The sequence below is a fragment of the Martes martes genome (assembly GCF_963455335.1).
Source record: "Martes martes genome assembly, chromosome: 1".
Classification (NCBI taxonomy): Eukaryota; Metazoa; Chordata; class Mammalia; order Carnivora; family Mustelidae; genus Martes; species Martes martes.
Genome location: NC_137888.1, coordinates 210,186,930 through 210,214,608, shown reverse-complemented (window position 1 = coordinate 210,214,608; position 27,679 = coordinate 210,186,930). Strand labels below are relative to the sequence as shown.

The 27,679-nt window shown below is 51.3% G+C and overlaps 2 protein-coding genes and 1 long non-coding RNA gene across 3 annotated transcripts in view; 1 reads left to right on the top strand and 2 right to left on the bottom strand.

The window, feature by feature from the left end:
- Positions 1-9,871, bottom strand: part of COL5A3 (collagen type V alpha 3 chain) — a 37,126-nt gene extending 27,255 nt beyond the window's left edge. Inside the window, exons 1-11 of the mRNA XM_080814132.1 lie at positions 9,628-9,871; positions 5,827-5,988; positions 5,543-5,732; positions 5,311-5,467; positions 4,545-4,649; positions 4,083-4,235; positions 2,237-2,350; positions 1,985-2,131; positions 886-933; positions 771-812; positions 391-453 (exon numbers count right to left, since the gene is read on the bottom strand). Of these exons, the coding sequence (XP_080670258.1) occupies positions 391-453; positions 771-812; positions 886-933; positions 1,985-2,131; positions 2,237-2,350; positions 4,083-4,235; positions 4,545-4,649; positions 5,311-5,467; positions 5,543-5,732; positions 5,827-5,988; positions 9,628-9,715 (1,269 nt within the window). The 5' untranslated portion in view covers positions 9,716-9,871. The remainder of the gene's footprint in view (positions 1-390; positions 454-770; positions 813-885; positions 934-1,984; positions 2,132-2,236; positions 2,351-4,082; positions 4,236-4,544; positions 4,650-5,310; positions 5,468-5,542; positions 5,733-5,826; positions 5,989-9,627) is intronic.
- Positions 9,872-11,560: 1,689 nt separating this feature from the next.
- RDH8 (retinol dehydrogenase 8) lies at positions 11,561-17,649 on the top strand (the record flags this gene model as incomplete). Its single annotated transcript, XM_080826983.1, has 6 exons — positions 11,561-11,663; positions 14,600-14,761; positions 15,413-15,592; positions 16,719-16,812; positions 17,144-17,327; positions 17,434-17,649. The coding sequence occupies 6 exons, from the start codon at positions 11,561-11,563 to the stop codon at positions 17,647-17,649; spliced, it is 939 nt and encodes a 312-aa protein (XP_080683109.1).
- Positions 17,650-23,201: 5,552 nt separating this feature from the next.
- On the bottom strand, positions 23,202-25,118 carry LOC308355983. Its single transcript, XR_013968028.1, has 3 exons — positions 25,039-25,118; positions 23,883-23,928; positions 23,202-23,328 (listed from the first exon to the last, which is right to left on the bottom strand). It is a non-coding gene; the product is annotated as an uncharacterized lncRNA (long non-coding RNA).
- Between the last annotated feature and the right edge of the window lie 2,561 nt (positions 25,119-27,679).

Genomic DNA, 27,679 nt, shown 5'->3' with positions numbered 1-27,679 from the left:
AAGTGGCAGAGATGGAGAGACAGAAGACAGAGGTAGAACGATGGAGGAAAAGGGACAGGGAAAGACAAAGACAGAGGGAGGAGAGAAAGATGGGGAGGCAGAAGGATGGAGGCAACAGAGAAAGACAGAGACATGGGGAGAAAGAGATGAAAGACACTCAGGGATAGAGACAGACGGAACAGAAAAGCAGGGGAAGGGCCCAGAGAAAGAAGATGGTGACAATTCACAGATGGGGAGAGAGGAGTGGGTTAGGTCAATGCCATCTTCAGCATGATGTCCTCAGTCCCTGACTCTCAGATCCACGTTCAGACATACCAGTTCCCAATTTCCACTTCACAGCCTGAAACCTCACTCCCCCCAGAAGGATATAACCCAGAGGGAGTTTCTTACCGGTAGACCACGGTCTCCAGGGAATCCTGGGGGACCAGGGGGGCCTGAGGGGCCAACCACCCCCTGTTGAGGACAGAGGAACCAAAGTCATAAGAAGTGCAAAGCTTGAGCCAAGCCAACTTCTAACCCACCACTGACCCTGACCCCATGCACACCTCCTTACCCATCACTGAGCCATTCTCTGACCCCTCAAAACTATATTGACCCACATCTATCCCCTACTTTACATCCCAACCCCTATTTTGACTCATCCTATGAGTTTCAAACATGCAATAATCTTTTAATGATATGGCAACATTATACCCCAGCCCTTCACCCCAAGGGCTCAAACACCCCAACTAGAAGAGAAAGGAAAGGGGGGGAATGCAGCCATGACTCACTCTGGGTCCTGGGGCTCCTGGAGGTCCCTCAAACTGCTGTCCCTGAGGGAGAAATGAGTGTGATCCCCACCCTAGCCCAGACTCCTCCACCTCCTCCTAACTGCAGGCCCCTCACCTGTTCAATCACTGCTGGTTCTCCTTTTGCTCCTTTCTCTCCAGCATCCTGGAACAAGGGAATGAAGAGAAAAAAGATGTGAGTCCTGGCCATCATCAAGGAGGAGAGTGTGGACTTTGGAACATCCTGCAGGGTCCTAATCGTGGAGCTGCCTCTCACCACCTGGATGATGGGGAGCAACTTATTCAACTACTATGGCCTCACCTGTAGAGTCAGTAGGTGAATGATAATTGTATATATCCCATGGGAAGAAGAATAAATTAAAACAATGGCTAGGACATAACAAGCACTCAGGGTGAGTTGGCTATGATTATTCCCCTCCTCCCCTGTCCAACATCAAGGCTAGAGCCTGGGCTCCTTCCCTGTCTGCACTATTTTCCTAAGAATCTTAACCAATCCCTTGGCTAAAGGCAGCATCACTCTGGTGTTGATTTCCAAGTCTTATCTCCAGCCTAGACCATGTCCTTTGAGCTCCCGGATCTTCTAAGCAATCACCCACTTGACATCTCCGTTTGGATGCCAAGCAGGGGTTGCCAATTTAACACACCCAAAACGAGATTCTTAAGACTTACCCCCTGCTTTTCCTTTAGGCTTCTCCATTTTATTCAAGGGTGCCACCATGCATCTACCAAGTCATCCTTGCATCTTTCTCCATCTCCAGTAGCAAGACCAAAATGGAGCATGGTCCAAGTCTGTCCACTTCTCTCTATCCCCACTGCCACCACCCTCATCCAGGTCCCCAGGCTGTTGTTGCATAGACCACTGGTTTCCCTGCTGCCCCTCTGGCTCCCCCTACAGTCCATATGCTGTCCAGCAGCCAGAAGGAATTGAAAGCTCCAGATCAGATCATGCTCCGTTTCAAGTGGCTTCTCATCTTGCTTGGACTAAAAGCCAAACGCACCATTCTACCCACAGAGCCATCCATTAGCACAGCTCCTGTCACATTAGCATCGTGCTAATATTTGTTGACTACAGTGGGGTGGTGGGAAGGCATTCTAGGCAAAATAACAAGAAAGCAAAAGAGAAAATGTGGGAGGCAGCTCCAGGCAGGACTCCCTGCCACTTCCCATCCCCGCACAGCCCAAACCCTCAGACTCACAGGAAAGAAGTGGAACTGAGGCTGTGATGGCAGTTCTGCTGCCTGGAAGTCAGGGCCCATGGTGGGGCCATCTCCTTCTTTGTCCTCTTTGGCTAACTTAGTCTCCAGTGTTCTTAGTTCGGTTCCATTGTCAGGGTCCAGGACCCCCTGAGGACATTGAAATAGACCAGAGTTTGCCCCTGGCCTCCTCATTGTCCACTACCACCACTGCCCCAGGACTTTCCCTTCCAGTCCCGTCCACTTCCCACTGACCTCTAGTATGGTGACATTGTGGCCAATGGGCACAGTGGTGGTGATGACCAAAGGTGTGGGAGTTGGAGGCAGAGTTGAAGCTGGTGTCTCTGTTTTGGGGCTGTCGCTGGAGGTCTGCAACAGGTACAGGAGTATCAGGTCTGGGGTTCAGTCCAATAAAGACAAAAAGAGGAGACAGGCTCTGCCCCCCAGGAGTGCCTAATCTGGGGAGGGGAACAAAGGATTCCCAAAAAACACCAAAGGGGTGGTGGAGGCAAATGTGTGCTGACTAGACCAGAAGAGCCAGCAGAGGGAGGCTTCTAGTATGGAAGAGGAGCAGGGCTGAGCCAGGTCTGGAGACCTGGAAGGCAGAGTAGGACTGGCTCCAGAGCCCGGAGATCAGAGTCAAGGTCTAGTACTCAGGGCCAGACTCCTGGAAGCGTATCCTATATGTCTTCTCCCAAGGCAGAACTCAGTGGTCAGCCAGGCAGGCCTCAATCAGAGAAGCTTGGACAGCTGCGGAGGAATTTGGTCAAGGGCAAAAGAGGGTAGGAGAGGCCCAGGTGAGGGGCTGGGACTAAGGAAGGAGTTGGGGAGGGGTTCTTTTTCTGGGCCTGAGTGGTCATTTCTTTCTCTCCACTGATGCTGAGAACAGATGTAGTGCAACCAATGACTCTCCCCAGCCATGGACCTCAGCCAATGGCCTGCACCAAGGATGCCTACCCAGTGACCCATCAGCTAACAAGCCCCTATTAATGGCCTCCAATTATTCCTACAACCAGTGACCCATTATTAACTCCAGTAACTCCAATTAATTACCCCCATCAATAACCCCTGACTAATGATCCCCACTAAAGGACTTAACCAAAGACCCCTCCAACTAATAACTCACACCATTGGCCTCACAGCAGTTGCTCCCATAACAAGTGACCCATCCGTGGTCCCCCAGCCAATGGCCCCAACCAGTTATTCTCCCATCCAGTGACCTCCCCAACTAATGACCTCAACCAGTGACCTCCTCCATAATAAGCACTAGCTAGTGGCCCCTCAACTAATAAGCCCCACCAGTGACCCCTTAATTGATTATTCCCCAACCAGCGATCCTCTAACAATGAACACCCATGAGTGAGCCCAACTCTTACTCCCCAACCAAAAGCCCCCAAACAGTAATTTCACTAACCAATGACCCATCAATGACTTCCCAACTAATAACTCATCAAGGACTCCCAAACCTATTATCTCAACCAGGACCCCTTGTAAGTCATCCCTTCAACTGATGATTCCAGTTGGTGACCCCAGAAACGCCTTTTAATCAGTGGTCCCCTACGATGACCTACCTTCCCAATTGATGATACCTAGCAATGACCTCCTACCATTAACCCTAAATCAGTGATACCAGTAACACCAACAGTGGTCTCTGTCAATGACTTCCAACAATGACCTCTACCTAGGAACCTCCCAAACATCGACCTCAATCAACTTCCCTATAGTGACCCCCCCAACCAGCAATCTCTTTCATTGAAGCCAAACTAGACTCCCCCAATGAATAACCCTTACCAGTGGCCCCAATGAGTCAACCCCAAACAATGATGCTCTAACTAATGAACCCATTATTTACCCCAGCTAATGGTTGCCCTTAGTAACCTTCATCAAGAACCCCTTAACAATAAGGTACTCATCACACACACACACACACACACACACACACACACACACACACACACATAGTTATGAGTCAGCCGAGAAGAGTCAAGGTCAGGGACTGGAGACCAAAGGCAGAGAGCTTGGATTAGGCACCAGCAATCAGTGCAAATCAGAGACCAGAGGTCAGGCAAAAAGCAGAGGTGAGTAGCCACAGATCTCTTACCTCTTTCTCCAGGGAGCCAGGAGGTGGGCTTGGGGTCAAATTTTCCTTGTTCTTCTTCTTCCTGCCCTTCCCCTTCCGACCTCGCCCTTTTTTCTTCCCTTTTCCCTTTCCCTTCCGTCGAGGAGGAGGAGTTTCTGGCTCACCCTGGGGAACCTGGGAACATGACCCCCATCAGGTCCAGAGTCCCACACTGAAGGCTCTATTACTCTGTCATCTGGGACCATGCTGGCACATGCCATTGGTCCTATGTTTTGAAGCCAGGGCTCACTCAGCCTTGCGACCTAAGGTCAATCATATGATCTGGGGCTTGGAATCACTGTTATGTGACCTGGGTCAAGGTCACTCATGCCTAGGATCTTTCTGAGGGCAGGAGCCATGAATAGGGGTCAGAATTCACTCATTCCTGGGACCTAGAGCCAGGGATGACTCAGCCTGTGACCTCAGGACAAGTGCCTCACTCACCCCTGTGGTGGTAGGGTCCGGGCTGTCACAGCCAGGAAGGTATCGCTCACAGGCCTGGAAGGCAGCCTGGGGATCCGGACTTATCAGCAACTCCTGAATATCTCCCTGGTGAGAGGATGGGGGTCAGGGAAGGGAGCCACAGGCTGACTCTGACACCCCATCCCAAGCACCAAGGCTCCCTCTACCCAGAGCAGCCTAAGTACAAGGAGGGGTGGCAATCCCTCTGCCCGTCAAAATTGAGAGTAGGAAGATTCTATCATGGTCATACCAAATCACAACCGCAAACCACACCCCACAATATCTGTCTCATCAGAGGCACATTATTCTTTTGCTCTCAGGCACATGGTGACCCTTAATACGTGCCAGGTGCCCTTCCAGGCTTTGGGGATAAGGAAGAGAACAAGACGGATGTGGCCCCTGGCCCAATGGAGGGAACACATATCACAACCACACACAGCACAGTCACCACACCAGGAACACCTCTGTCACCAGCCACCCAACGCCACGCCTTGCCAGCACCCAACATCACAACCACCCACACACAGTTACTTATCATAACAATCAGTGCTGTCCATGTCCCCGGCTTACTTTCCCCCCACAAGTCAAGTATGCGCCATCATGCATTATCATTCTGTGACTCTACAATCTCGCACACCATGAAGATGCACACTGGACAGCTCCCTTCTCCTCTCTGCTCCACATTCAGGCTGTGGACAAAACTCCCACCCATCCTCTGCCTCGGTTTCCCCTATCACTGAAGCTCTACCTCAAAAGTCTCCTCCCCGAGGTCTTGGGTCCCCAACACAGTGAGTCCAGCTGTGCTAATGAATCGAGGCCCCTGGCCCAATACGGGGAGCTGAGGCTCACAGTCAGCCACCAGAGTCACCATCCCGCCATCCACACTGACTGCCACACGGTGCCACCTGCAAGGGGACAGTCTCAGTGGGGGATGCTTCTCACCCCACTTCTCTCTGGACCCCAACTTTCCCTATACTCACCTGCCATCCATGAGGTTGACTTGCTGGGGAAGGGGACTGAAGGAGTCCCCTAGGAGGCTCAGAGCTGGCCCCAGAACCAGGCCCAACTGCCGAGTACCACCCTCATCATAAATGGAGAGAAGGACAGACTGGTTGGCTGGCTGGCCCCGCAGGGTGATCAGCATGGAAAAGTTCTCAGGAAACTGCCCATCTGAAGGGGCAGAGGGAAAGGGGCATCTCAGATGGTCTAGCAGTGACCCATGCTCCCAGAGTGACCCCCTCCCACCCCTCCTGCCCTGACTCACCTGGAAAGAGCTCCCATGTGGGGATGCCAAGTGTACTGGCCTTGCCAACCCTGAATGCCCGATCGCCCTCTGGGGCCCTCTGGGGACAGAGGCCAGGCCCCTCAAGGACTCCAGCCTGGCCCCCTCGCACGCCCAGGGCCTTCAGCACATCCACAGGGCCTGCTGTAGAGAGAAGCCAGGGTGCAGGGCAGTTAAAACAAACCCAGCACTCCAAGTGAGTAGCTCAGATTTGGGGAATTCGGCCTCCCGCTGTGTTTGTGGGTCCGGGAGAAGGAGCAGGCCTGGGACCTGCACCCATCTCACCACCCCACAGCTGTTCGAGCTTCATCAGCCTGTTGACTCTTTTTTGGGTGTTTTTTTTTTTTTCCCCTTGGTTTTTTGGTGAGGGAAAAAAAAAATGCTGACCTACTTCTGGGATGAATCAAGGCTTCCTGGCCTGAGCCCCGGAGCCAGACTGTCCCCTTCTCTGTACTCCCCCACACCAACTGACTCCCTGGGGCTTCTTCCCCAGCCTGAAGCCCCCTGCCAGGGGAAACCCACTTGGAGAGGAGGGGCTCCTAGTGTGGTGTGTTTTCCCTCCACTTTTTCCCTCCGACCTCCTCCTTTGACCACCACTTCCTCTGAACTCCTCCTCCCTGACCACCATCACCCATGATCTGCTCCCTTTCCCCACGACCTCTCCTGACTTCTTCCTTCTGACCTCCTCCTTGATCACTATCACCCATGACCTCCACCTTCTGCCTATCCCATCTGATCTGTGACCTCCCCATTTTATCACCCTCTCTAGCCTCCTCCTTATGACCACCTCTCTCTAATAACCTCCTGACCTCCTCCCTCTGACCCTATTACTCTCATCCCAGGAAAGGAAGGAACTGGTCTGGCTCAACCAGATCCGAATCCAGGCCATCCTACCAGCCCCACCCCACACAGCGGGCCAGTGCTAAGTGGAACCACATGGTTTGAGCAGGGGAGGGTGGGGGCTTCCCCTGGGCCCAAAGCCCCTGCCTGCTCTCCCCTCCCCCCAGCAGACTGTCCCACTGACCCCCTGACCCAACCTCTTGGCAGAAGCCAGTTCTGTCAAATCCGCCCATGACCTCACCCTGGGGGAGTTTCTGCTGACCTCACCATTGGGAGTCAGGGGGGGGGGCCAGACCTGGGGGAGATAGGGGCTTGGATGAGGGACCCCCCATCCAGCTCCTCCTGGGTCAGATCCTTCATTCTCCAAAACTTACAGACCCCTATTCCAGCCTTGACTCACTCCTGCCCCCAACCTCCTGTTCGTTCTTTCTTCTCTCCCCCTCCCTGCCCTCTCTCTCTGTCCCACTTTCTCTGCTGGTCTTTCCAGGTCCCTCTCTGCGTCCAACTCTGAATCAGTGTCTCTCTTTCTCTCTTACTTCCTAACTCTCTCTCTGTGTCTATTGGTATTTCATATATATGTCTGTGTAGATTACTCTCCCCATCCTTCTCTCTCTCTCTCCATCCACGCCCCCCAATTCTGCTGCCGCCACCAGCCCCCACTCTAATTGCCTGTTCTCTGGCTGGGCTGTTATTAAGAGGTATTTGGGTTACAATCCCCTGGGACTAAGATCTGAGCTCCCAGGCTCTGTCAACCACAAGGGTCACTCCCCCACGGAATGATCATCCCAGCTGCCCCCTCTCCAGGATGCAGCCCAGCGGACAGCTGAGATCCATGACCCCATGCAGTGTGGCTCTCCCCTCACCCAGACCCCTGTCTCTATGCTGTGGGAAGGGGTAGCCTCTCGCCTCAGATGCTCATTCACATTGAAAAAGTCCTTCCCAGCACCTAACCCAAATGTCTCCTGCTTCAATCTTGCATCTCCTCTGTAATGACCTTTCAGAAACTGACTGCCCTTTCTTTTCATGGCTGGCTTTGTGACAAGGAGACACACAAGAGGCATTGAGTCCTGCCTGCAGGCCCAGAGGGTGGGGGTCTGCCAGGGACCCAGCCTGACCTTCCCCCACACTCTCCCCTGTGCTGGTCAGGGCCGCAGGGAGATGTTGAATGGGGTCTAGGATATTAAGGGATGCAGGCAGGCACTAGGCTACTCGTGGTTGGGATCTCCTCAGAAAGGTAGGAGAGCATAGGTGGGAGTGTATGTGCCATTGTACGTGTACATGAGATTGTGCAAGTGTGTCCATGACTCTGTATGGACCAGGGAATGGCTGAGCATGTGATCTGTGGACGTGTGGCGTGTGCCGAGTATCTGGCCTCCAGTGGGGAGACTAGGTGCGGGTGTTCGGTGAGTGGCTGGACATGCATGTGGGCTGGGGTCCTGGCAGTGAGCAGGTGAGTCTGTGATTGTAATAGATCAGACTGGAGATGAGGGAATGTGGTTATACATGAGAGTATGGCCTCGTTGGCAAGCGGGTGACTGGCTGTGAATGCTGACAGGGTTGCGTGGATACCAGCGGAAGCCTGTGCCAGGGCTGCAAGGCGTAGGAGGGTGACAAAGGCTGTGACCCCGTGGCGGGTGGCTGCTGGGGTTGCCTGGGGCGTGGGCACCGGTGTTTAAAAATTCCTGGTGTCCCCCAGGGCTTATATTCTGAATGGATGCCTGAGATTGCACGACTGTGGGGATGTGTGAGCATGGGAATGGGACCTGGGCCAGTTTGGGACAATCCACGTGAACAGGCACCTCCCTGGACTCCAGAGAAAGTGAGAAAGTGTAGGACGGGGTGTGTGCGTGTGTGTGTGTGTCTGTGTGTCTGTGTTGGGGGCTGAGTTCACATTAGGGAGGGACTTCCAGAAGGGCCTAAAGCCCAGCCTCTCTCAGACCAGGGATGCCACTTGAAGGACCATGATCTTCCCAAACCCTTGGGCGCCCCCAACCCCGAACCCTGCGGGGCGGAGCGCGGCGTCCAGCCAGAAGCGCGCAGCTGGGCGTGCGTCAGCGCTGACTCACTCGTCCGGCGGCCCCCGGGACCCCTTGAGGCCCCTGAGAAATTCCTCAGGAAAAACACCCGCGGCTCGCTCAGCTTGGGGGGGAAGAACTTCCACTTCCGCCCCCGCCCGCGCTCCGCCCCGCCCCGCCCCGCGCCCCGCCCCGCCTCGCCCCTCACCGCGGCCCTCCCGAGGCCCTGTCCATGGTGCTGATCGCGGCTCTGGGGAGAGCAGGGTGGGGGAGGGGAGAAGTGGGGGCAGAGGAGGTGGGGGCGCGCCAATTGGAGACAGAGGAGGAAGAGGAAGAATACGATGAAGCCATTAGGGGCGATGCAAAGGAAACTTTGAATCCCCGATTAGCCCCCTCCCATACTCGTCCCCACTCAGCATCACCCCCAGAATCATCCGCTCGCGTCCTCATGGGCCATTTTTTACACCCCCAAATCACAACCGACCCCCTCATCGGGTTACCCAAAGACAATCACACGCGTAACGCGATTATTCTCTAAGTCAGCCCTACACAGACACACCCACAACTCACAATCACACACTCGGCCAGGGATCACCCATCACACATACTCATACCATAATCGTCAACTCCCCCACACAATTTCACTTCAAATGGCCTCACACACATTGCTACACACACACACACCTATAAATTGCATTCACTCCAAGGCATCCACCAGTAAAACTCGGTCACACGTATCCCCCCTCCCCCCAGCTGTCACACCCACAAATTGCCCAGAGTCGGATACGCGCGCCCAAACAGAGCACCCCAGCCACTTGCTACACTCACGCCCCACTCGCACGCCCCCCATTCCTGACTCCACCCCATCTTTTGGGAGCTCGCTAGATCCTGCCCTCCGGATCCTACTCCTATCTCCTTTCCGGCTCACCCGCCTGCGTCCGGAGAAGAAGCTGCAGCGAGGCCAAAAGCAGGCAGAGGCCGGCCCGCGGCTGGCCCAGGCCTCCGCGACTCCCCATCCCGGCGGGGCCCACACGCAAGGCGGGGACCGGCCGGGGCGTCTACGGGGCGCGGCGACTCCTCGGGCTCCGGGCACTCACTCGCCGCGGCCCGCTCCACTCGGATCGGCAGGAGACTGCAGGAGACCCCGCCCTGGCCTCGCCCTGCTCTCCCGCGCCCGGCCGGGCGGGGCTCGCTGGAGGAGGGTGGTGGCTGACAGCTGGTGGGGGAGTTGGGAAAGTTTGTGCCGAGTGCTGATTGGCCGGCTAGGGCTGGAGCCCGGAGCCGGGAGCCGGGGCCCTTCTTGCCCCACCCCACAGTGGAGGAAAAGGGTCACTCCCACCCAGCCTTAGAATTCGGGGTCCCAGACCTACCCCAAACCCTTTCCTCCTAACAGGCCCCCTCAAAACAGATGTTAGCCCCATTCAAACCTTCAGCCTCCATTAGCCTCCACCCAGGCTCTGGAGTTAAGGCTTTATACAGCTTTTTTACACCAAATATTTTCTGTCTCACCCAGGCCCCCAGAAGGGGTCCCAGCCTAATGCCAAATTTTCACCCACTTGCTTTATCCCAGTGGCTTAGACACCATGGAAGGTACCAGCTTCATCCCAGGCCTTCCCTTTGGGTGTCTAAATAAAGAATCCTCATCCCACCCCCAGCCTCACACCAGATTACAAAATGGCGTTCCCAGCCTTACCCCAAACCCTCATTTCTCCACCCAAATTCCATAATTGGATGTCCTGGCCTCACCCCCAAACCTTTGACACAGATTCCGAAACACAGTCCTCAATTTCTCCCAAACTCTTAAACTTCAAATAAAGGTAGCCCTCTCCTCCCCTCTCCCTGATTCAGGTCCCCAAATGGATGTCTTAGCCCCAATTCCAAATCTTCACATATGCCCCCATTAACTGGGGAAGTCTGGCCCTACTTCAAAGCAGGGCACTGCCTTAGGGAGAGGTGGATACCTGCCATTCTTGGGGTGAGGTAGAGCTGCCCTTCACCCTACTGGGACTCTCCACTGTGAAACTCCCTCATCCCCCCACCCCCCCCAGGGGTCACATGAAGCTGTCTGTGCAATTGAACATGCACAGACTTGTGGGATCTGAGGGAGCCTCTCCAGGGAGAAACCTAAGGGGCATATCCTGGGCCCCTAACTGCCCCACCACGGGGAAGAGGAAGAAGCCGGCAGTGTCTCCCTCCCAGCCTCTGGCTCCTTGGACAAAGAGTGTCTGTGTCCCTAGAGAGGAGGGGTGGAGCCCCATCTGGCCTGAGGGTGAAAAGGGGGCAGTGGGGTGGGGAGAAGAAAGGGAATCTCCCCAAGCTGCTGCTTCTCCCTCCTCAGGGACCTCAGAGGCTAAGACTTCTCCTGCTAAAAGATTCTCATCGAGTGCCCTGCCCTGCCTTGCTGGGAAGTTCTTCCTAGTCTACCCCCATCATCTGACATATCTACACCCATTCTCCTCTTTGAAAGGAGCCTTCTGGGACCACACTCTCTGCCACTTTCTCTCACTCTCTCCCTCCCATCAGAGATTCTCTGCCCAGAAGCGACAGGAAGAGAATGCCCCTGCTAATTCCCCCACCCCTGAATGATTTACAGTCATAATAAAAAGACCCTAGTTGTGAGTGTAGCAGTGAGAAGAGATTTTTTTTAAAGATAAAAGAAAGAGGCTATTTTGAGGTTAAAAGATTTCCCCCACCCCCAGCTGCCTGCCCAGGGTCAGTTCAGGATTGGTGTCTTCTGGGGCCCCTTCACCTGGCAGGGGAAAGATGGGAGGGTGTCTAGGAAGTAGGGGGGATGAGGCTAGGACGGGTGGCAGGAGTCAGGTGCTGGCCAGCAGAGGTCACCCATCCCGGGAGGGATCAACATGGCCGACGCACCCCGGACTGTACTGATCTCAGGCTGCTCCTCGGGAATTGGCCTGGAGCTCGCAGTGCAGCTGGCTCATGACCACAGGCACCGCTACCAAGGTTAGAGGCCCAGGGTGGGGCTGGGAGGGGCAGGGGTGGGCATTCTGAGGACCTTCAGCCCTCCTGGCACGATTTCCACTAGCCCATCCCGTCAGCTGTATGTGTGGGCTTGAGGAGGACCGAGGACACATGGAGGCCCCCTTCCCACCTCTGCTCATGAATTATCCCCTCATCCAACAAATATTTCTTGTGCACCTACTGGGTGCCAGGCACTGTTCTAGGTGCTGGAAACACAGCTGTGAACAAAACAGACAAAAATCTCTGTCCTCAGCAGTGATGTAGGGAGGCAGAGGAGCGAGGACAGACAATAAACAGATTTTTTAAAAATTGTATAATATGTCTAATGCTCATAAGTGCTAAGAAGCAAAGTAAGGGTGGTGTATGGTAGGGGGGGAGTAGGAGAGGGTAGGTGATTTTTTTAAAGGGCTGGTGGGGAGGGCTTCCCTAAGGTTCCTCTTGGGCATTCTCTAGGACTCCCCTCCCCCACCCCTCCCCAGATTACTGCTCCAAGATAAGCCTCTTAAGTGACCCTGACCTTGGGGGCTTAAAGGGGGCCTCTAAATCTGGAGACTTAGCCTCCTGCAACTCTGGAGTAAATTTCCTCCACCCATGGGAACCTCTGACCCAGAGCAGGCTGCTGCTGAAGTGGGCAAAAGGCTGCTACGTACAAGGAGGATGCAGGGGGCAAGGGCACTGCCCCAGTTGGCAGAGCAGCTTCTCCCAGCCCTCTGCCCTCTGTCTTAGAGACACACACAGCCTTGGATGGGACGGACCGAGTGCCAGTGCGCAGGGAAGTAGCTGTGCTGTGTGTGTCCCTGTGGACAGGCAGATGAATGTATAAAACTGAAGGATGTTTATGGAGTGCTTACAATGTGCCAGGTTCTGATCTAAGTGTCGTGCATCTAGCAAGTCATTTAATTCCCCTATCACCCCTATGAGGTGGCCACTAACATTAGCCCCACCTTAGAAATGAGGAAACTGGGACACAGAGTGCCAAGGATTCTTGCCCAAAGTCGCCCCACTGGAAAGTGGCAGAGCCTGGATTTGAGCCCAGGCAACCCACACCCCGGGACCACAATTGTCACTGTATGGAGATGCATGTGCTCCCATTCATCTGTGCGACACCCGTGAGTCACACAGGCCCACAGACTATATGAACACGGCCCCCGGTACTGTGCATGCATGATCGTGGGTACATGCATGAAAGATACAAACATGTATATAGGGGTCTGATCTCAGCACTCCAACAAACCGAGGTTCAAATCCCAGTTCTAACACTTACTAGTGGTGGGACAGGCAAGGAACTTCATTTTGCTTAGCCTCAGTGTGCTGATCTCTGTGATAGGGACAGTAACTTTACCTACTTATCCTGGCTACTATTGCTAAAGAACAAATCATTCCAAAATTTCTGGTGTAATAGAACAATGGTAGTCACGGTTTACAAAAGTCATAGTTTACAAAACTCATGGTTTTGTAAAACCATGGTTTTTCGTTTACAAAAGCCATAAATTTGGAAGGGGGCAGCTAGGTGAGTCTTGCTCAGGGTCAAAGGCTACAACTGAAACAGTGGGGACTAGTCACAGGCCTGGGCAGGCATCTCTCCTCCTTCTAATAATGTCAGGTCTTCTCCATGTGGTCCCTCTATCTGGCTAGCTTGGGGCTTCCTCCCAGCATGGTGGCCTCAGGATAGCTGGGCTGCTACAAGGTGGCTGAGAATTTTAAGAGTGAACATTATAGGGCTGCCTGGGTGGCTTAGTCAGTTGAACATCTGCTTCCTGATTTCAGCTCACGTCATGGTCTCAGTGTCATAAGCTCAAACCCTGCATCGGGCTCCATACTGAGAGTGGAGTCAGCTTGGGATTCCCTCTCCCTCTCCCTCTGCCCCTCCCCCTACTCCTGCTCTCTCAGTCGCTCTCAAATAAATAAATAAATAAAATCTTTTTTAAAAAGAAAAAGAATAGGGCGCCTGGGTGGCTCAGATGGTTAAGCATCTGCCTTCGGCTCAGGTCATGATCCTGGGGTCCTGGGATCAAGTCCCACATCGGGGGTCCCTGCTCAGTGGGGAGCCTGCTTCTTCCTCTGCCTCTCTCTCTTTCTCCCTCTCTGTGTCTCTCGTGAATAAAAAAATAAAATCTTGGAAAAAAAAAAGAAAGAAAAAGAAGGAACATTAAAGCAAACAAAGCAGAAACTGCAATACCTTTTCTGACCTAATCCCAGAAGCCACACAATGTCACTTTCACCGTGTTCTGTTAGTGCCCAGCTAGTCACCAGATTCAAGGAGAGGGAAATGAGATTTCATGTCTTGAGGGGAAACAGCAAAGTTCTCAAAGAGCACATGCAGTGAAAGATGCTGTGGCCATCTTTGGAAAATAAGCCCGTTGCCTACTCATAGGGTTCTCGTGAGGATTAGAGACAATGCTTATAAAAGTGTGTAGCACAGTGTTTGGCACATTGTAGATAATCAATAAATCGCCAGTTCTGTGGCTGATGTAGATGTGGCTATTTGTATTTCCATGCACACACAACGCACATATATTGACCCTAAATGTGTATGCATTTCTTTTCTCAAGGCAATGTGTTCTCTATTTACTTTATTGCCTTCCTCACTGGACTATAAATTACGTGAAGGCACGGACTTTGTCTATCTTATTTCATGCAGTCGTCGCAGCACCAAGAATAGAGCATAATGTGTACTAAGTACATGCTCAGTAAATGTTGGATGGAGGGATGGAGGGCTGGAGTGAGGAAAGGATCGATGAAAGTACGTGTAAATGTATTTACACTATATGCATTTGTGGTTGTATAGTAAAATAGGTGTGTAAACCTGTGGGTCTCCACCCCTCTGTGACGGCTCATGCAATAGCATGGAGATATGTAAGTGAATGCACAGGGGAAAGGAACCCAGTGCTTGCCCCAACTCTGCTTTCTGTCCCCAGTGGTGGCCACCATGAGGGACCTGGGAAAGAAGGGGACACTGGAGGCAGCTGCCGGGGAAGCTCTGGGGCAGACCCTCACCGTGGCCCAGCTGGACGTGTGCAGTGACGAGTCAGTGGCCCAGTGTCTCAGCGGCATCCAAGGAGGGGAAGTGGATGTGCTGGGTGAGACTGAACAGCCTCTGGGGTCACCCCCTCCTTCCCTGATCTAAGCACAGGTCCTCATTATAGTGAATCCTCTCCAGTGTCTGAGCACCAGCCTTCTGGCTTCACCAGCAACCTCTAGCCCTGGACAGAAGGGGTAGGCAAGCTGGCTAAAAGCCTAGGGTACCAGTTTATTAGGGTTACAAGAAATAAACTGAGTCCCGGGGGTAGGGTGGATTTTACTGAATAGAACACCATATGGCGTTCTGTTACATATGGTTTTGAAGAAAACCATATGTAGTTGGAAAAGTTACTTTGATGAGTCATTTGGGGAACGGAGCATGATGTAGAAGCAACACATGATCTCTCAAAGACCTTCTAAGAAGGGTGGGTGTGGCTGTTTTGATGCAAATTGGGGTCAGAGCTGAATTGCTCTTGCGTTAAGGGGAAGCTGCTCCCAGCAACCCTTCCCCCAACCTGGAGTTCAGGGTCCTCATAACAAATGTTAAACTATATGTAAAGATCATCAGGGTTCCACAATTGTCCACTCAGGATACTCTGGACTGGCCCTGGATTTGGAGTAGGGGGTGGGGTAATTCAGGGAGTGTCCCTAGAGGAGTGACACTAGAAGGGTTGGGGGGACCTCAAAGTAACCTCCGGTCCCCTCCTTAGTGAATAATGCTGGAGTGGGCCTGGTGGGGCCCCTGGAGGGGCTCAGCCTGGCTGCCATGCAGAACGTCTTTGATACCAACTTTTTCGGGGCTGTCCGTCTGGTCAGAGCTGTCCTTCCTGGCATGAAGAGACGGCGAAAGGGCCACATTGTGGTGGTCAGCAGTGTCATGGGGCTGCAGGGTAAGCCCTGGGAACCCCCCCCTCCGGGAATCCTCCTAGCGTCTGACCCTCCCCAGGCTAGAAGAATGGCAAATAGGTTTTAGCTCATATTCCAAATGAGCCTGTGTTGAGAAGGATTCTGAAACTCTATAGGAAACATTTGTGGATTAGATTATGTCGGCCATGCTGCAAGAGCTAAGCGGTAGTGTTGTAAATGCTGCAACGGCCATGCCCATCCAGAATCAGTGCTACTTCTGGACACCTCTAAGCCCAAGGCAGGGCTCGAACTCACAATCCTGAGATCAAGACTTGAGCTGAGATCAAGAGTTAAGACGATTAAGCAACTGAGCCACCCGGGTGCCCCAGAACTCCTTTCCTGTGACATTTTCTTGGCAAATACCTCTACCCAAGCCCCAGAGATGTCTAGCTTTGGAGCTTTGAGGTTCTGCAGAAAAAGAGAGCAGTGATTGTTCAGCGATATCTGCTATGAGCCTACTATGGAGGCCACTTATTTGCCATCCATGCTCCTGGGTCTTTCCTCCTTGAACCCCTCTAGACGCCCTTCCTCCCCCAGGAAATTCCCCGGGATCTGCCCTGACCTCCTCAGCAGCCTCCTGAAGAAACCACAGTATTTGGGTTTTTTGTTGGTTGGTTGGTTGGTTTTAAGAATTCATCTGATTTGTTACCCCACCGTGGGGAATCCGTAACTACTACTCAGTCCCATCCCTTTGGCCCCTCTTCCAGATGCACCTCCTGACCTCAGGAGCCACATTCACTCTCAATAAGGACAGATAAGAAGGCTGCTGAATAGTGCTTGCCCTCAGGGACCCTGGCAATTCTATGCTCAAGTGACCCAGAGGTTTAGAGGATGGAGGCAAGGAGGGTTTTCCAGGGCCAAAGGCAAATGGAGCGCTGGGAAGAGGCAGCACACGGCACCCCAAGGCAATCTCATCCTAAGCATATGGGCTCATCCTTCCATATATGCTCCCATCATACACACGTACACTCATCCTGTTGGCCTGAGATATCCCCCCCATTCTGATCTTTAAACCCTCTTTGCTCAGTCTCCTGAAAACCCCATATCCCTCTGGACCCACAAGCCTATTGCCCAGACCCCAAAGGGCCCAACCTCCTCCAATCCTCTCAGGTGTGGTGTTCAATGAAGCCTATGCAGCCTCCAAGTTTGCCCTGGAGGGATTCTTCGAAAGTCTGGCTGTCCAGCTGCTGCAGTTCAACATCTTGTGAGGCGGGCGTTTGGGTAGTAAAGGGGGAGGAATGGGAGACAGGGGTGGAGAAGGATGAGGGAAGGGGAGGTGGTGAGAGGACATGGGCTGGGAAGGCCGCGATGGTGGGAAAACAAGGCAGCAGTGAGAACGTGGGGTCCGGAATGGGGGAAAGGGAGTCACAGGACGACAGTGGAGGGGCACGGGAGATGGGCAGTGGAGAAGCTGGGGGAACCAGGAAGGATGAAGTAATGATGAGAGAAATGGGGGGAGAGAGGAGAAGAGGGACCGTAACGAGGCCGAGAGTGGGTTGGGGTACCAGACCCCCTACCCCTACTGATGTCCCCAGCATCACCCTGGTGGAACCTGGCCCAGTGGTCACTAACTTTGAGGGGAAGCTCCTGGAGCAGGTTTCCACAGCCGAGTTCCCAGACACTGACCCCGACACCTTGCACTACTTCCGGGATTTCTACCTCCCTGCCTCCAGGGAGCTCTTTCACTCTGTAGGACAGAACCCACAGGATGTGGCCCAGGTGAGTGGGGAACCCAGAGTCCCAAGACATGGCTCAGATGTGTGAGGGTGCCCCACCCTGCAAACCCCCCTCCCTGAATCCAAGAGCTCAGGGCTCCACCCCATAGGTCATTGTCAAGGTCATCAGCTCCACCAGACCACCCCTGCGCCGACAGACCAACGCCCGCTACACCCCACTGATTGCGCTCAAGACTGTGGACCCCTCAGGCAGCCTGTATGTACGCACCACCCACTGCCTGCTCTTCCGCTGGACACGCCTTCTCAACCTTGGCCTTCGATGTCTGGCCTGTGGCTGCCTCCGCTTCCGAATATGGCCCCGGTGAGCAGAGCCTCACCCAACCCTCCCCACCTCTGAACAGCCAGGCCTCTTCAGTTTCCACCCATCTCAGAGGCCAGTACAGACCCTTCTCCCCTTCCTTCCTTCCTTCCTTCCTTCCTTCCTTCCTTCTTTCCTGGGCATCGCTCTGTGCCTGGGCATTGCTGGACCCCAGAAATTCCTCAGCATCCATCTACACACCCCTCCATGGTCAGGGCTGGGGCAGAAAGAGGGACGCTTGGACTCTGGGCTAAGGAGCCCAGAGTAAGGAGCTGGAGCTATGTCTGGCAAAGCAAGGGAGGCTTCCTGGAGGAGGCAACATTGTTGCTGGACCTTGAAAGATGAGATAGACTGCCTCATTCAACCTCTGGACTTTATTATCTTGAGCCTGGGAATATAAGGGTGATCTAAAACCCCTTCCACATAGAACTGAGTTGACTAAACGGGTCTTCAGACTTTTCTGGTCACACACTCTATCAGCAAAATGTTTGTGCACTCACCGGTAGTGCATGTATATTTTTTTCATAAAATACGTATTTGTATCCATGAGTAATCACTATATTAAATATTTAATAAAGCTCAATTTCTTGTGTCTCAATAAAAAATTTTAAAAAAATAAGGTTCACATCACACACATTAGAACGGCTACTAAAAGTAAAGCAAGCAAAGTAACCAGTGTTGGTGAGGATGTGGAGAAATTGGAGCCCTTAGGCACTGCTGCTGAGAATGTAAAATGGTGTAGTCACTGTGGAAAATAGTATAGAAGTTTCTCAAAAAAAGATGAAAGAAAGAAAGAAAGAAAAGGAAAGAAACGAAACAGAATCATCATGTGGCCCAGCAATCCCATTATCTGGGTATTAACCAAATGAATTGAAAGCAGGGTCTCAAAGCCCATATTGGCACACCCGTGTTCATAGCAGCATTATTCACAATGGCCAAAAGGTGGAAGCAATTCCATCCATGGGTCCATCAACAGAAGACTGGATAAACTCAATGAAGTATATCCATAAGATGGAATATTATCCAGCCTTAAAAAGGAGGTAAATTCCAACACCTACTGCAACATGAGTAAACCTTGAGGACCTTATGCTCAGTGAACTAAGCCAGACAGAAAAAGGACAGATACTGTCTGATCCCACTTAGATGTAGTCCCTAGAGGAGTCAAATCCACAGAGACAGAAGGTAGAGATGGGGGGAGCCAGGCAGGGTGGGGCATGGAGTCAATGTTGAGTTGGGGAGAGAGTTGCAATTTTGCAAGACAAAGAGTTCTGTGGTTGGATGGTGGTCGTGGCTGCACAGCCATGCCAGTGGCCTCAGTACTAATGACGTGTATACTCAGAAATGGTCAAGATGGTAAATTGTGTGTTTTGTACATTTTATCACAAAAGTTTTTAAAAAGCAACCGGGGTCCAAGTTTCTTGGCCCTCGTGTGGAGAGTTTGGAAGCAAATGGACTCTGGGTGTAAATGTTGACCTTGCCTCTTGTTCACCGGGTGACCCTGGGCAGGTGACTTCCTGGTGTCATCTTCTGGAAAGGGGAGCTAACAATAATGGCAGTGAAACGGCAGGAGAAGCACCCTGCACTGTTGTTCCATTTCGCTTGGAGCTTTCGGTGTGGCTCCTGTTTAGCTGTCTCCTTGGAATGCCAGGCTCAAGGCGAAGGTGCTTTAATTAATGTCTGCTCTTGAAGCCTTGTTAGATAGAGGCACTCGGAACCTGCCCGGTCCATAAACGAGGAAACTGAGTTTGTCCAGAGCAGAGGGGAGGGCAGGACTCAAGCCTAGGTCTGTCCAGCTCAGTATATGCTGGGCCTTAGGGGTCTCTAGTAACCTCTTCTAGGACGAGAGAAACTGAGTCCAGGGCCCGTGAAAGAGGTCTCTTTGAGTCAGTGCACATATACTGGGGCCACTTAATATTTTTGGTCAAATGAACCCCTCCGTTCTCCTCCCCGACACTGGATTTTTGAAGCTGTGTTGGAATACGGAAAAGAGTACATGAAAATGGGGCGCCTGGGGGGCTCAGTCGGTTGAGCATCTGCCTTCCGCTCAGGTCATGATCCCAGGGTCCTGGGATGGAGCCCCGGCTCCTTGCTCAGCAGGGAGCCTGCTTCTCCCTCCGCCTGCTGCTCCCCCTGCTTATGCTCGCTCTCTCGCTCTCTCGCTCTCTCTCTCTCTGACAAATAAAATCTTTAAAAAAAAATGTTAAAAAGAATATATGAAAATAGATCATGACGATGGTTGCCCAGCCTTGTGACTATACCAGAACCACTGAATCGTGCACTTTAAAATGGCAAATTTTATGGTGTATGAATTATACCTCAATTTAAAAATTAAATACGTTTTTTTTTTGAAGGAATATATGAAGCACACATGTGCGAGAGGTCTTCGGATTGCCAATAGGAGGCCTCAGCAGGAGCCGAGAGGCAGGGAGAAGAAAGACCAGAGTATTTCTCCCCCAGGCTCCCTCCATGGGGGTCTCTGTGTATTAGCAGCATCTCTCCATCCATCCAAGCCCCCAGCTCCAGCTTCTGAAAACCACTCTGTCCCTTTGCCCCCTTCAGCCAATGACGGTGTTGGGACCCCCACAATTGCCATCAGGATGACACTGCACTATCTTCCCTAGGGATACACACCTTCTGTCTTCACCTTTATGATTGACCCTGTCTTCATTGATCTCCAAATTATCCACTTTGAAAGTATTATCTTTTTCCATCCGGGACTCTGACGGACCCAGTGTATGTGTGTGAAAGAGCCGGGGAGCAAAACGCATGCAGACTAACCCACTGTCAGGCTCCACCATTAGAACGGTACTGATATTTGCTGCCCGCCTTACCCCAAAGGTCTCCACCATCCTGATTTCTAAGTCCAACATTACCTTGTTTTCCAAGAAACTCCCTTAAATAAATTATTTCAAAAGACTAATTTGGGATGCCTGGATGGCTCAGTCGGTTAAGCGGCTGACTTCTGCTCAGGTCATGTTCCCAGGGTTCTGGGATTGAGCCCCTTGGGGCATCATCATGGGGCTCCCTCCCTGTTCAGCGAGGAGTCTGCTTCTCCCTCTGTCCCTCCCCCCAACTCATGCTCTCTCTCTCTCTCTCTCTTTCTCTCTCTCAAATAAATAAATAAAATACTTTTTAAAGTTTTTTTTTGTGTTTTATTTATTTGTCAGAGAATGAGAGTGAGTGAAAGAGAGAACAAGCAGGAGAAGCAGCAGGCAGAGGGAGAAGCGGACTCCCCGCTGAGCAAGGAGCCCAATGTGGGACTCGATCCCGGGACCCTGGGAACACAACCTGAGCCGAAGGCAGATGCTTAACCACCTGAGCCACCCAGGCATCCCTACATAAGTAAATAAAATCTTAAAAAAAAAAAAAAGACAAATTATCTTCTTCCCAAGAAGGAAAAGCCATCATAGTCACCATAAGTGAGGCCAAATTCCATATTTACAGGTGGGGCATACAAAATTCCAAACCCTATACTCATAGGCTCTTGGTGCGAGAAAATACCTTTTTCTCAGATTGGCCTTCTCTCCCAGATGGTCTTGCAACTAGGGAGTAAGCCTGTCACCCCGATTCCACTCAGGTACAGAATTAGATTGGAGAACCCACCACCCAAAGGAGGAGAGATCAGGAAAGGGAGGTAGCGGAAGGGACAGGGGCATTGCGAATGTCCAGGGTCGTCAGCGAAAGCCAGAGCTGCCGGCTGGTCTCAGCTGCCTGCCGGCCTGCACCCTTCCTTTGCCCCTTCCATCTTCGAGGGCTGGTGATTTCATTAGCCACCGATACCCACCCAATAAATTCGTCTGCAGCTTAAATCACCCTGAGTCAGCTTCTGTGGCATCTAAGGAAGAATCATCACCAATCCAGATGGCAACATAAAAGCAAATTCAGCGGAGGAGGAAGAAATGTTATTATGGTCTAGCAGGATGCCACTGCCGACCAGCAGAAATTGGCCAACGTTCAGAAGGTGCTGAAGACGCACAAACCCTTGTTCTTGATTTCTACACTCCCACCTGCCTGTTGGTCCTCCCCGTCTTAGCAAAGAGAAGTCTGTTTTAGTTGCTCATGCCAAAAATCCTGGAGTCATCTCTGCTTCCTCTCTCTCATACCTCACAGCTAATCCGATCTTGTTCACTGGACCTGCAAAATACATTCAGAACCGACCATTTCGCAACACCTTCTGGGTCCCCACCCTAATCCAACCACCATCATTTTTTTTTTTTAAGAATTATTTACTTATTTGACAGAAAGAGTGAGAGAACACAAGCAGGAGGGAACAGTGGGGAGAAAGAGAGGTAGAAGCAGACTCCCCGCCGAGCAGGGAGTCTAATGGGGGGCTCGATCCCAGGACCCTGGGATCATGACCTGAGCTGAAGGCAGATGCCTAACCATCTGAGCCACTCAGGTGCTCCAACCACCATCATTTTTCAGCTGGAGAATTGCACCAGTCCCCTCCCCACTCCCACCTCCTACTCTTGCTGCCCCCTACAATCCGTTCCCCACACCACAGCCCAGAAGACCCTTTAAAAACACCTTCTGAATTGAGAAACTCTCAGTGTTTTTAAAAACCAATACATATGTGTCTATGTACATATAAAAGAATATTTTAAATTTTTAAAAGCAATATTTTATAAGTTCAGAACCTGGGTGGCTCAGTCGTTAAGCGTCTGCTTATGGCTCAGGTCATGATCCCAGGGTCCTGGGGTCGAGCCCCACATCGGGTTCCCTGCTTGACAGGAAGCCTGCTTCTCTCTTTCTCACTCCCCCTGCTTGTGTTCCCTCTCTCGCTGTGTCTCTCTCTGTCAAATAAATAAATAAAATCTTTAAAAAAATAAAAATAAAAATAAAATAAAAGCAATTCTGCCAGCCTCCTCTTTCTCTCAACTGCCTAATTCCCGATCCCCCCCCCCCAACACACACACACCTCAAGTTATCTATCCAGATTTTCCTTCTGATTATACCAGGGGAAAAAAACCTGATAAATGGATAAGCAAACCGCAGCAGACACATACAAAGGAATGTTATTCGGCCTTAAAAAGGAAGAAAATTCTGGCACGTGTTACAACAGGAATGAAACTTGAAGGCATTATGCCCAGTGATATAAGCCAGACACGAAAGGACAAATACATTACAGGATTCCGTTTATGTAAGGTACATAGAATATGCAAATTTGTAGACAAAAAGTAAAACAATGGTTAACAGAGGCTTGGCGGGGGTTGGAAGTGGGAAGTAAGTGTTTTATGGGGACAGAGTTTCAGTCTGGGGAAATGGAACATTCTAGAGATGGATGGTGCGGACGGTTGCACAGTGATGTGAATGTGTTTGACAACATTCTCTGCACACTTGAAAATGATGAAAATGGTAAGTTCCGTGGTGTTCAGATTTTACCACAATTTAAAAAACAAATACGGAGTACTCTAATGGAAAAACAGAATATATAGTTACCTATACATGTGTATAAACATATATATATATATTTATTTAACTTTTCACAGAAATCAGCATACTATACACCTAAATGCGAACTTTAGTTCTTTCCTTGAATAATATGTCTTAGAAGTGTTCCCATATCAGCCCAAGCAGACGTCCTCATTCTTTTGCACAGCTGCGATATATCCCGTTGTGTACGTGGACAATGATTTATGGAACCGGTCCTGTACTGATGAATCTTTGGGCTCTCTCCAATCTTTTCCTATTGTATAAACGGCTGCAATGAATAACCTTGTGTGCATATATCATTTCACACATGTGCAAGTGTTTCTGTCATGGGATTACTTGGCCAAAGAACGATGCATTCGTCATTTTTAAGAACATTATCAAATTCAACTCTATTGGGAAGGCCTGATGTCTGTATGTTAGCACGGTCACTTCCCCAGAGCTTCACCACACTGCACATGATTAGTCTCCTACATTTTGGCCATTCTAATGGGTAAAAATTACTATCTCCTATTTCTCTTATTTAAACTTGGATTTCTCTTATTATGAGTGAGGTTGACTATCTTTTCACATGACAAAGAACCTTTTGTATTTCATTTTTTGTGAACATTGTGACTGCACATTTTGCTCAAGTTTTTCTGTTGGATTGTTCATATTTTTATTATTAATTCCTAGAAACTCTTTACATATTATGGAGATTAGGGAGACTGTAATATGAAGTGCACTTTCCCCCTAATTTTTAACTTTTCTGTGGTGCATTTGGCCTTATTTTCATGTCATGGAATTATTTGTCCTTCTTATTGTTGTTACCTTTGGATTTCAAGTCAGAGTAACAAAGGACCGACCCACACCGATTCTGTTAAAACAGAAAAATAATGTCACTCTTCTTTTCAAAATTCTCCAGTGGTTCCCCCTCTTAGTTAGATTCAAATCCATAACTATGAGGCCTCCTACATGATCTGATCCTTGAATATTAATCTCAAATTATCTCCCACTGTTTCCACTTCACTGACTTCGTTCTAGGAACACTGACCTCCTTACTATTTCTTTTTTAATTTTTTTTAAGATTTTATTTATTTATTTGACAGAGATCACAAGTGGGTAGAGAGACAGGGGATGGGGGGGAAGCAGGCTCCCCGCTGAGCAGAGAGTCAGATGTGGGGCTCTCGATCCCAGGACCCTGAGATCATGACCTGAGCCGAAGGCAGAGGCTTAACCCACTGAGCCACCCAGGCGCCCCCTTACTATTTCTTAAATACTCCGTGCACATTCCTTTTTTTTTTTTTTTAAGATTTTATTTATTTATTTATTTGACAGAGAGAGAGAGAGCAAGGAAGGGAACATAAGCAGGGGAGTGGGAGAGGGAGAAGCAGGCTTCCCACTGAGCAGGGAGCCCAACGAGGGGCTCCATCCCAGGATCCTGGGATCATGACCTGAGCCAAAGGCAGACACTTAATGACTGGGCCACCCAGGCGCCCTCCATACACATCCCTACTTCAGGGCCTTTGTACTTGCTGCCTCATCGGCTAGAACCCTTTTCCCAGGTAGCCACATGGCTCCTTCCTTCCGTTCACCTTCTCAGAGAGGCCACAAGATAGTACCCTGTCACTCCGTCCCCTGAACCTGCTTTATTTCTCATCACCTGACAGATGTTAGTTATTTGTTTTTTGCTTGTGTCCCCTCACTAGAACATCAGCTCCATGGAGAGGAGACTTTGCTCACCTACATCCCCAGCACCTACAAGAGAATGCGGCACAAGGTAGATATCCGCGTATTTGACAAAGGAAAGAATGAGTGGGTAAATGAATGCATCCAAATGAGACTCTCCGTGGCCTTAGAGGGATTTCGAGACCCTTTCCTTACGATTCCTCAGATCACCTCCTTTCCAGGTCTCTGCCTGGGCTGTTCCCTCCCCCAAAGCAAAACCATCTTGCTGTCTCCCTCCCCTAATCCTTCCCCGGATTACCTCTACTTTTCTAAGACTTCCAGGTGTCAGCCTAAACACCGCTTCCTCCAGGATGCCTTCTTGGACTCTCCAGCCTGGAAGGGTTATTTGGGGACAGTTTTCCCTGATCAGGCTGTCAGTTCTGTTGGGGCACCTATCACACCGCTTTCAGACCCAATAATCAACCCCGAACGTGACTGCTGAATCCTTCCCTCTCCTCCCATAGCAAGAGACAAGCTTCCCCTGAACATTCTCCCCGCGAGCCAGACCTCCTTGGACCAGGAGGGGAGGCATGGGATGGATGCCCTTAGGGACCAGGAAGCAAGGCCAGTTCCTGAAGCCTTGGGGAAAACAAGTGCGTGATCAGGGACCAAGAAATGACCGGAGGAGCCTGAGCTGAGACAGAAGTGACCCAGCAGGGTAAGACGCTAAGAGGCTCCTGATACCTCCTACCGGAGCAAGAAATGTCACCTTTCTGAGCTTCGGTTTCCTCACCTGTAAAATGGAAGGGCTGCTGGGGAGAAAGTCCCTACTAAGCGCCGGAACTCAGGTGTTTCAGAAGGGACAGCCAGTCACTGCCATGTTGTTCTGGGCATCACTCCCAGCCTCCTGGATCCTGCCCGGCCTTTCCCGGGAAGCTCTGGGCTGGAAGCCTGGAGAAGGAGGGAGCGAAAACAGAGGCCGCACATCCCTGCAAAGCCGTCCCTCCCGCCCTGCAAACCCGGGGTCCCAGGGAGGGGAAGGCGGGCGGGATCTGAGCGGCGGTAGCAGCTGCTCTGGGCGTCCGGCCAACGTCCCCGCCCTCCACAGCCCGCATTCTTGTGGGAGGAGGCCGAGCGCGCCTCAGTCTGGCTGGAGGCTCGCTGGCGCCCTCTCGCGGCCCAGTGCGAAAGGTTGAACTTGACCATTAACTTGCTGTAGCGGTCCTGGGCGGATCCCACAGCGGGCCTGCGACCCCCTACCCTCCTGGAGCTCCCTCTCAACACAGGTTCGCTTGACTTGACGTGTGATCTGAGGCAAGTCACTTAACCTCCCTGTGCCTCCGTTTCCTAACGACACAGTTAGGTTTTTCCATCTGCAAAGTGGGTCAATGGGAATTCTAATGAGAATGCTGAGAGGCTGAAAAGGGGACCGTCCAGGCGAAGGCAGCTACAGTAGGCACCCGCTCCCTAAGGGGAAGGGGTTTCGGTCCTCTTCACTGCTGTGTTCCCAGCACCTACAGCAAGGACAAGGCATGCAAATGGTGCTCCCGTTTATTTTGTGTATTAGTTATTGAACAAATGCTGCTTCTTCATTTAAGGGACCTGAGGCTGGGAGGGGAGGAGGGGATAGAGAGAGGTATGAGAGGTGAGCTCCTGTCACTCATTCACCCATTTCCACCTCTATGCATTTGTTCATCAGATGATAAAGCTGTATCACCTTGTTTTCAAAGGATTTCCCACCTCCTCTGTTTTTCCCTTTCTGGGCCCACCCTCAAGACAAAAACCAAAACTCAAGGAAGCCGCAGGCTGGAGCATGTTTCAAAAGCCTCAGATAGGCTTGCCGGACCAGGTTTCTCACCAGGGAGACAGAGACACTGGCATGGTGAGCGGGAGCCCAGACTGGACAGAAGGTGGGAGGGACTGAGAATCCCTCACCTTTGGACCGCGCCTTGCTCTGGACACCTAGGAGTCCCTGGGACAGAGGGGGGATGTGGACACCTCGCGTGGGGACCAAGATGTGAAGGGGAGAGCTCACACGCAGCTGAGGGAGGGCTGAACAGAACCGGCAGGGATTCCCTGGGGCACGGAACAGCAGCGAAAAACACCAATACACGGGGACACCAATGTTCTAGAACCTTCCAAATTAGGTCTCCCCTGCTTCCCTGATCCAGGTCTTAATTTGATTCTGCCGATTCTTTGCTTCACAAGGGATTGTTGACCATGGACTCTAGAGCATCACCTGGAGCCTCACGGCTCCCTTGCCCGACCCAGGGCAAGTTGCTTTCGCTCACCAGGCCTCAGTTTCCTTATCTATACAATAGGTGGGAATTCTTACTTTAGCATAAAGGGGCATTTATGGTTCTTCTGTCAGCGCAGACAGAGCACGTAGAACAGCATCTGGCACACAGTGAGGAATAAATGACTAGATCCACACCTGGTTTTATAGCTCTCTACAAAGATAGAGTCTGGAAAGCAGGCACAGGTTGAAACTAATTAACAAGAGGCTATGAGGTTTAAGGCAGAAATGTACCTTAAGCCCTTAGTAAGTCCTCATTAAATGTCCACTCCACAGGGGCAGGGATTTTGGCTAATGTGGACACTGCTGTGTTCCCAGCATGCTTAGGAAGGCTGGGCTCATAGCACATACTTAATGAATCTTTGTGGAATACATGTATTTTGTCATTGTTTCGGGGAGATCTGGTGCTTTCCAATAAGCAAGACTGTCCAGATTGGCAGTGTTGGCTTCACTGGGAAAAAAAAAAAAAAAAGAACCAGACAAACTTGTCTGCTTCTAAGAGGCAGACACCACAAAGTGGGTCCAACATCTTTAAAGGGCATATTAAACAGGCAGTGAAAATTATTTCAGGACAGAGAAAGCCTTCTTCCAGGAATGCCTCAAGCAAGATGTGTTTTTGTCCCTGGTTTAATATGTATAATTTGCCTTCTGGAAAAGGAGCCCA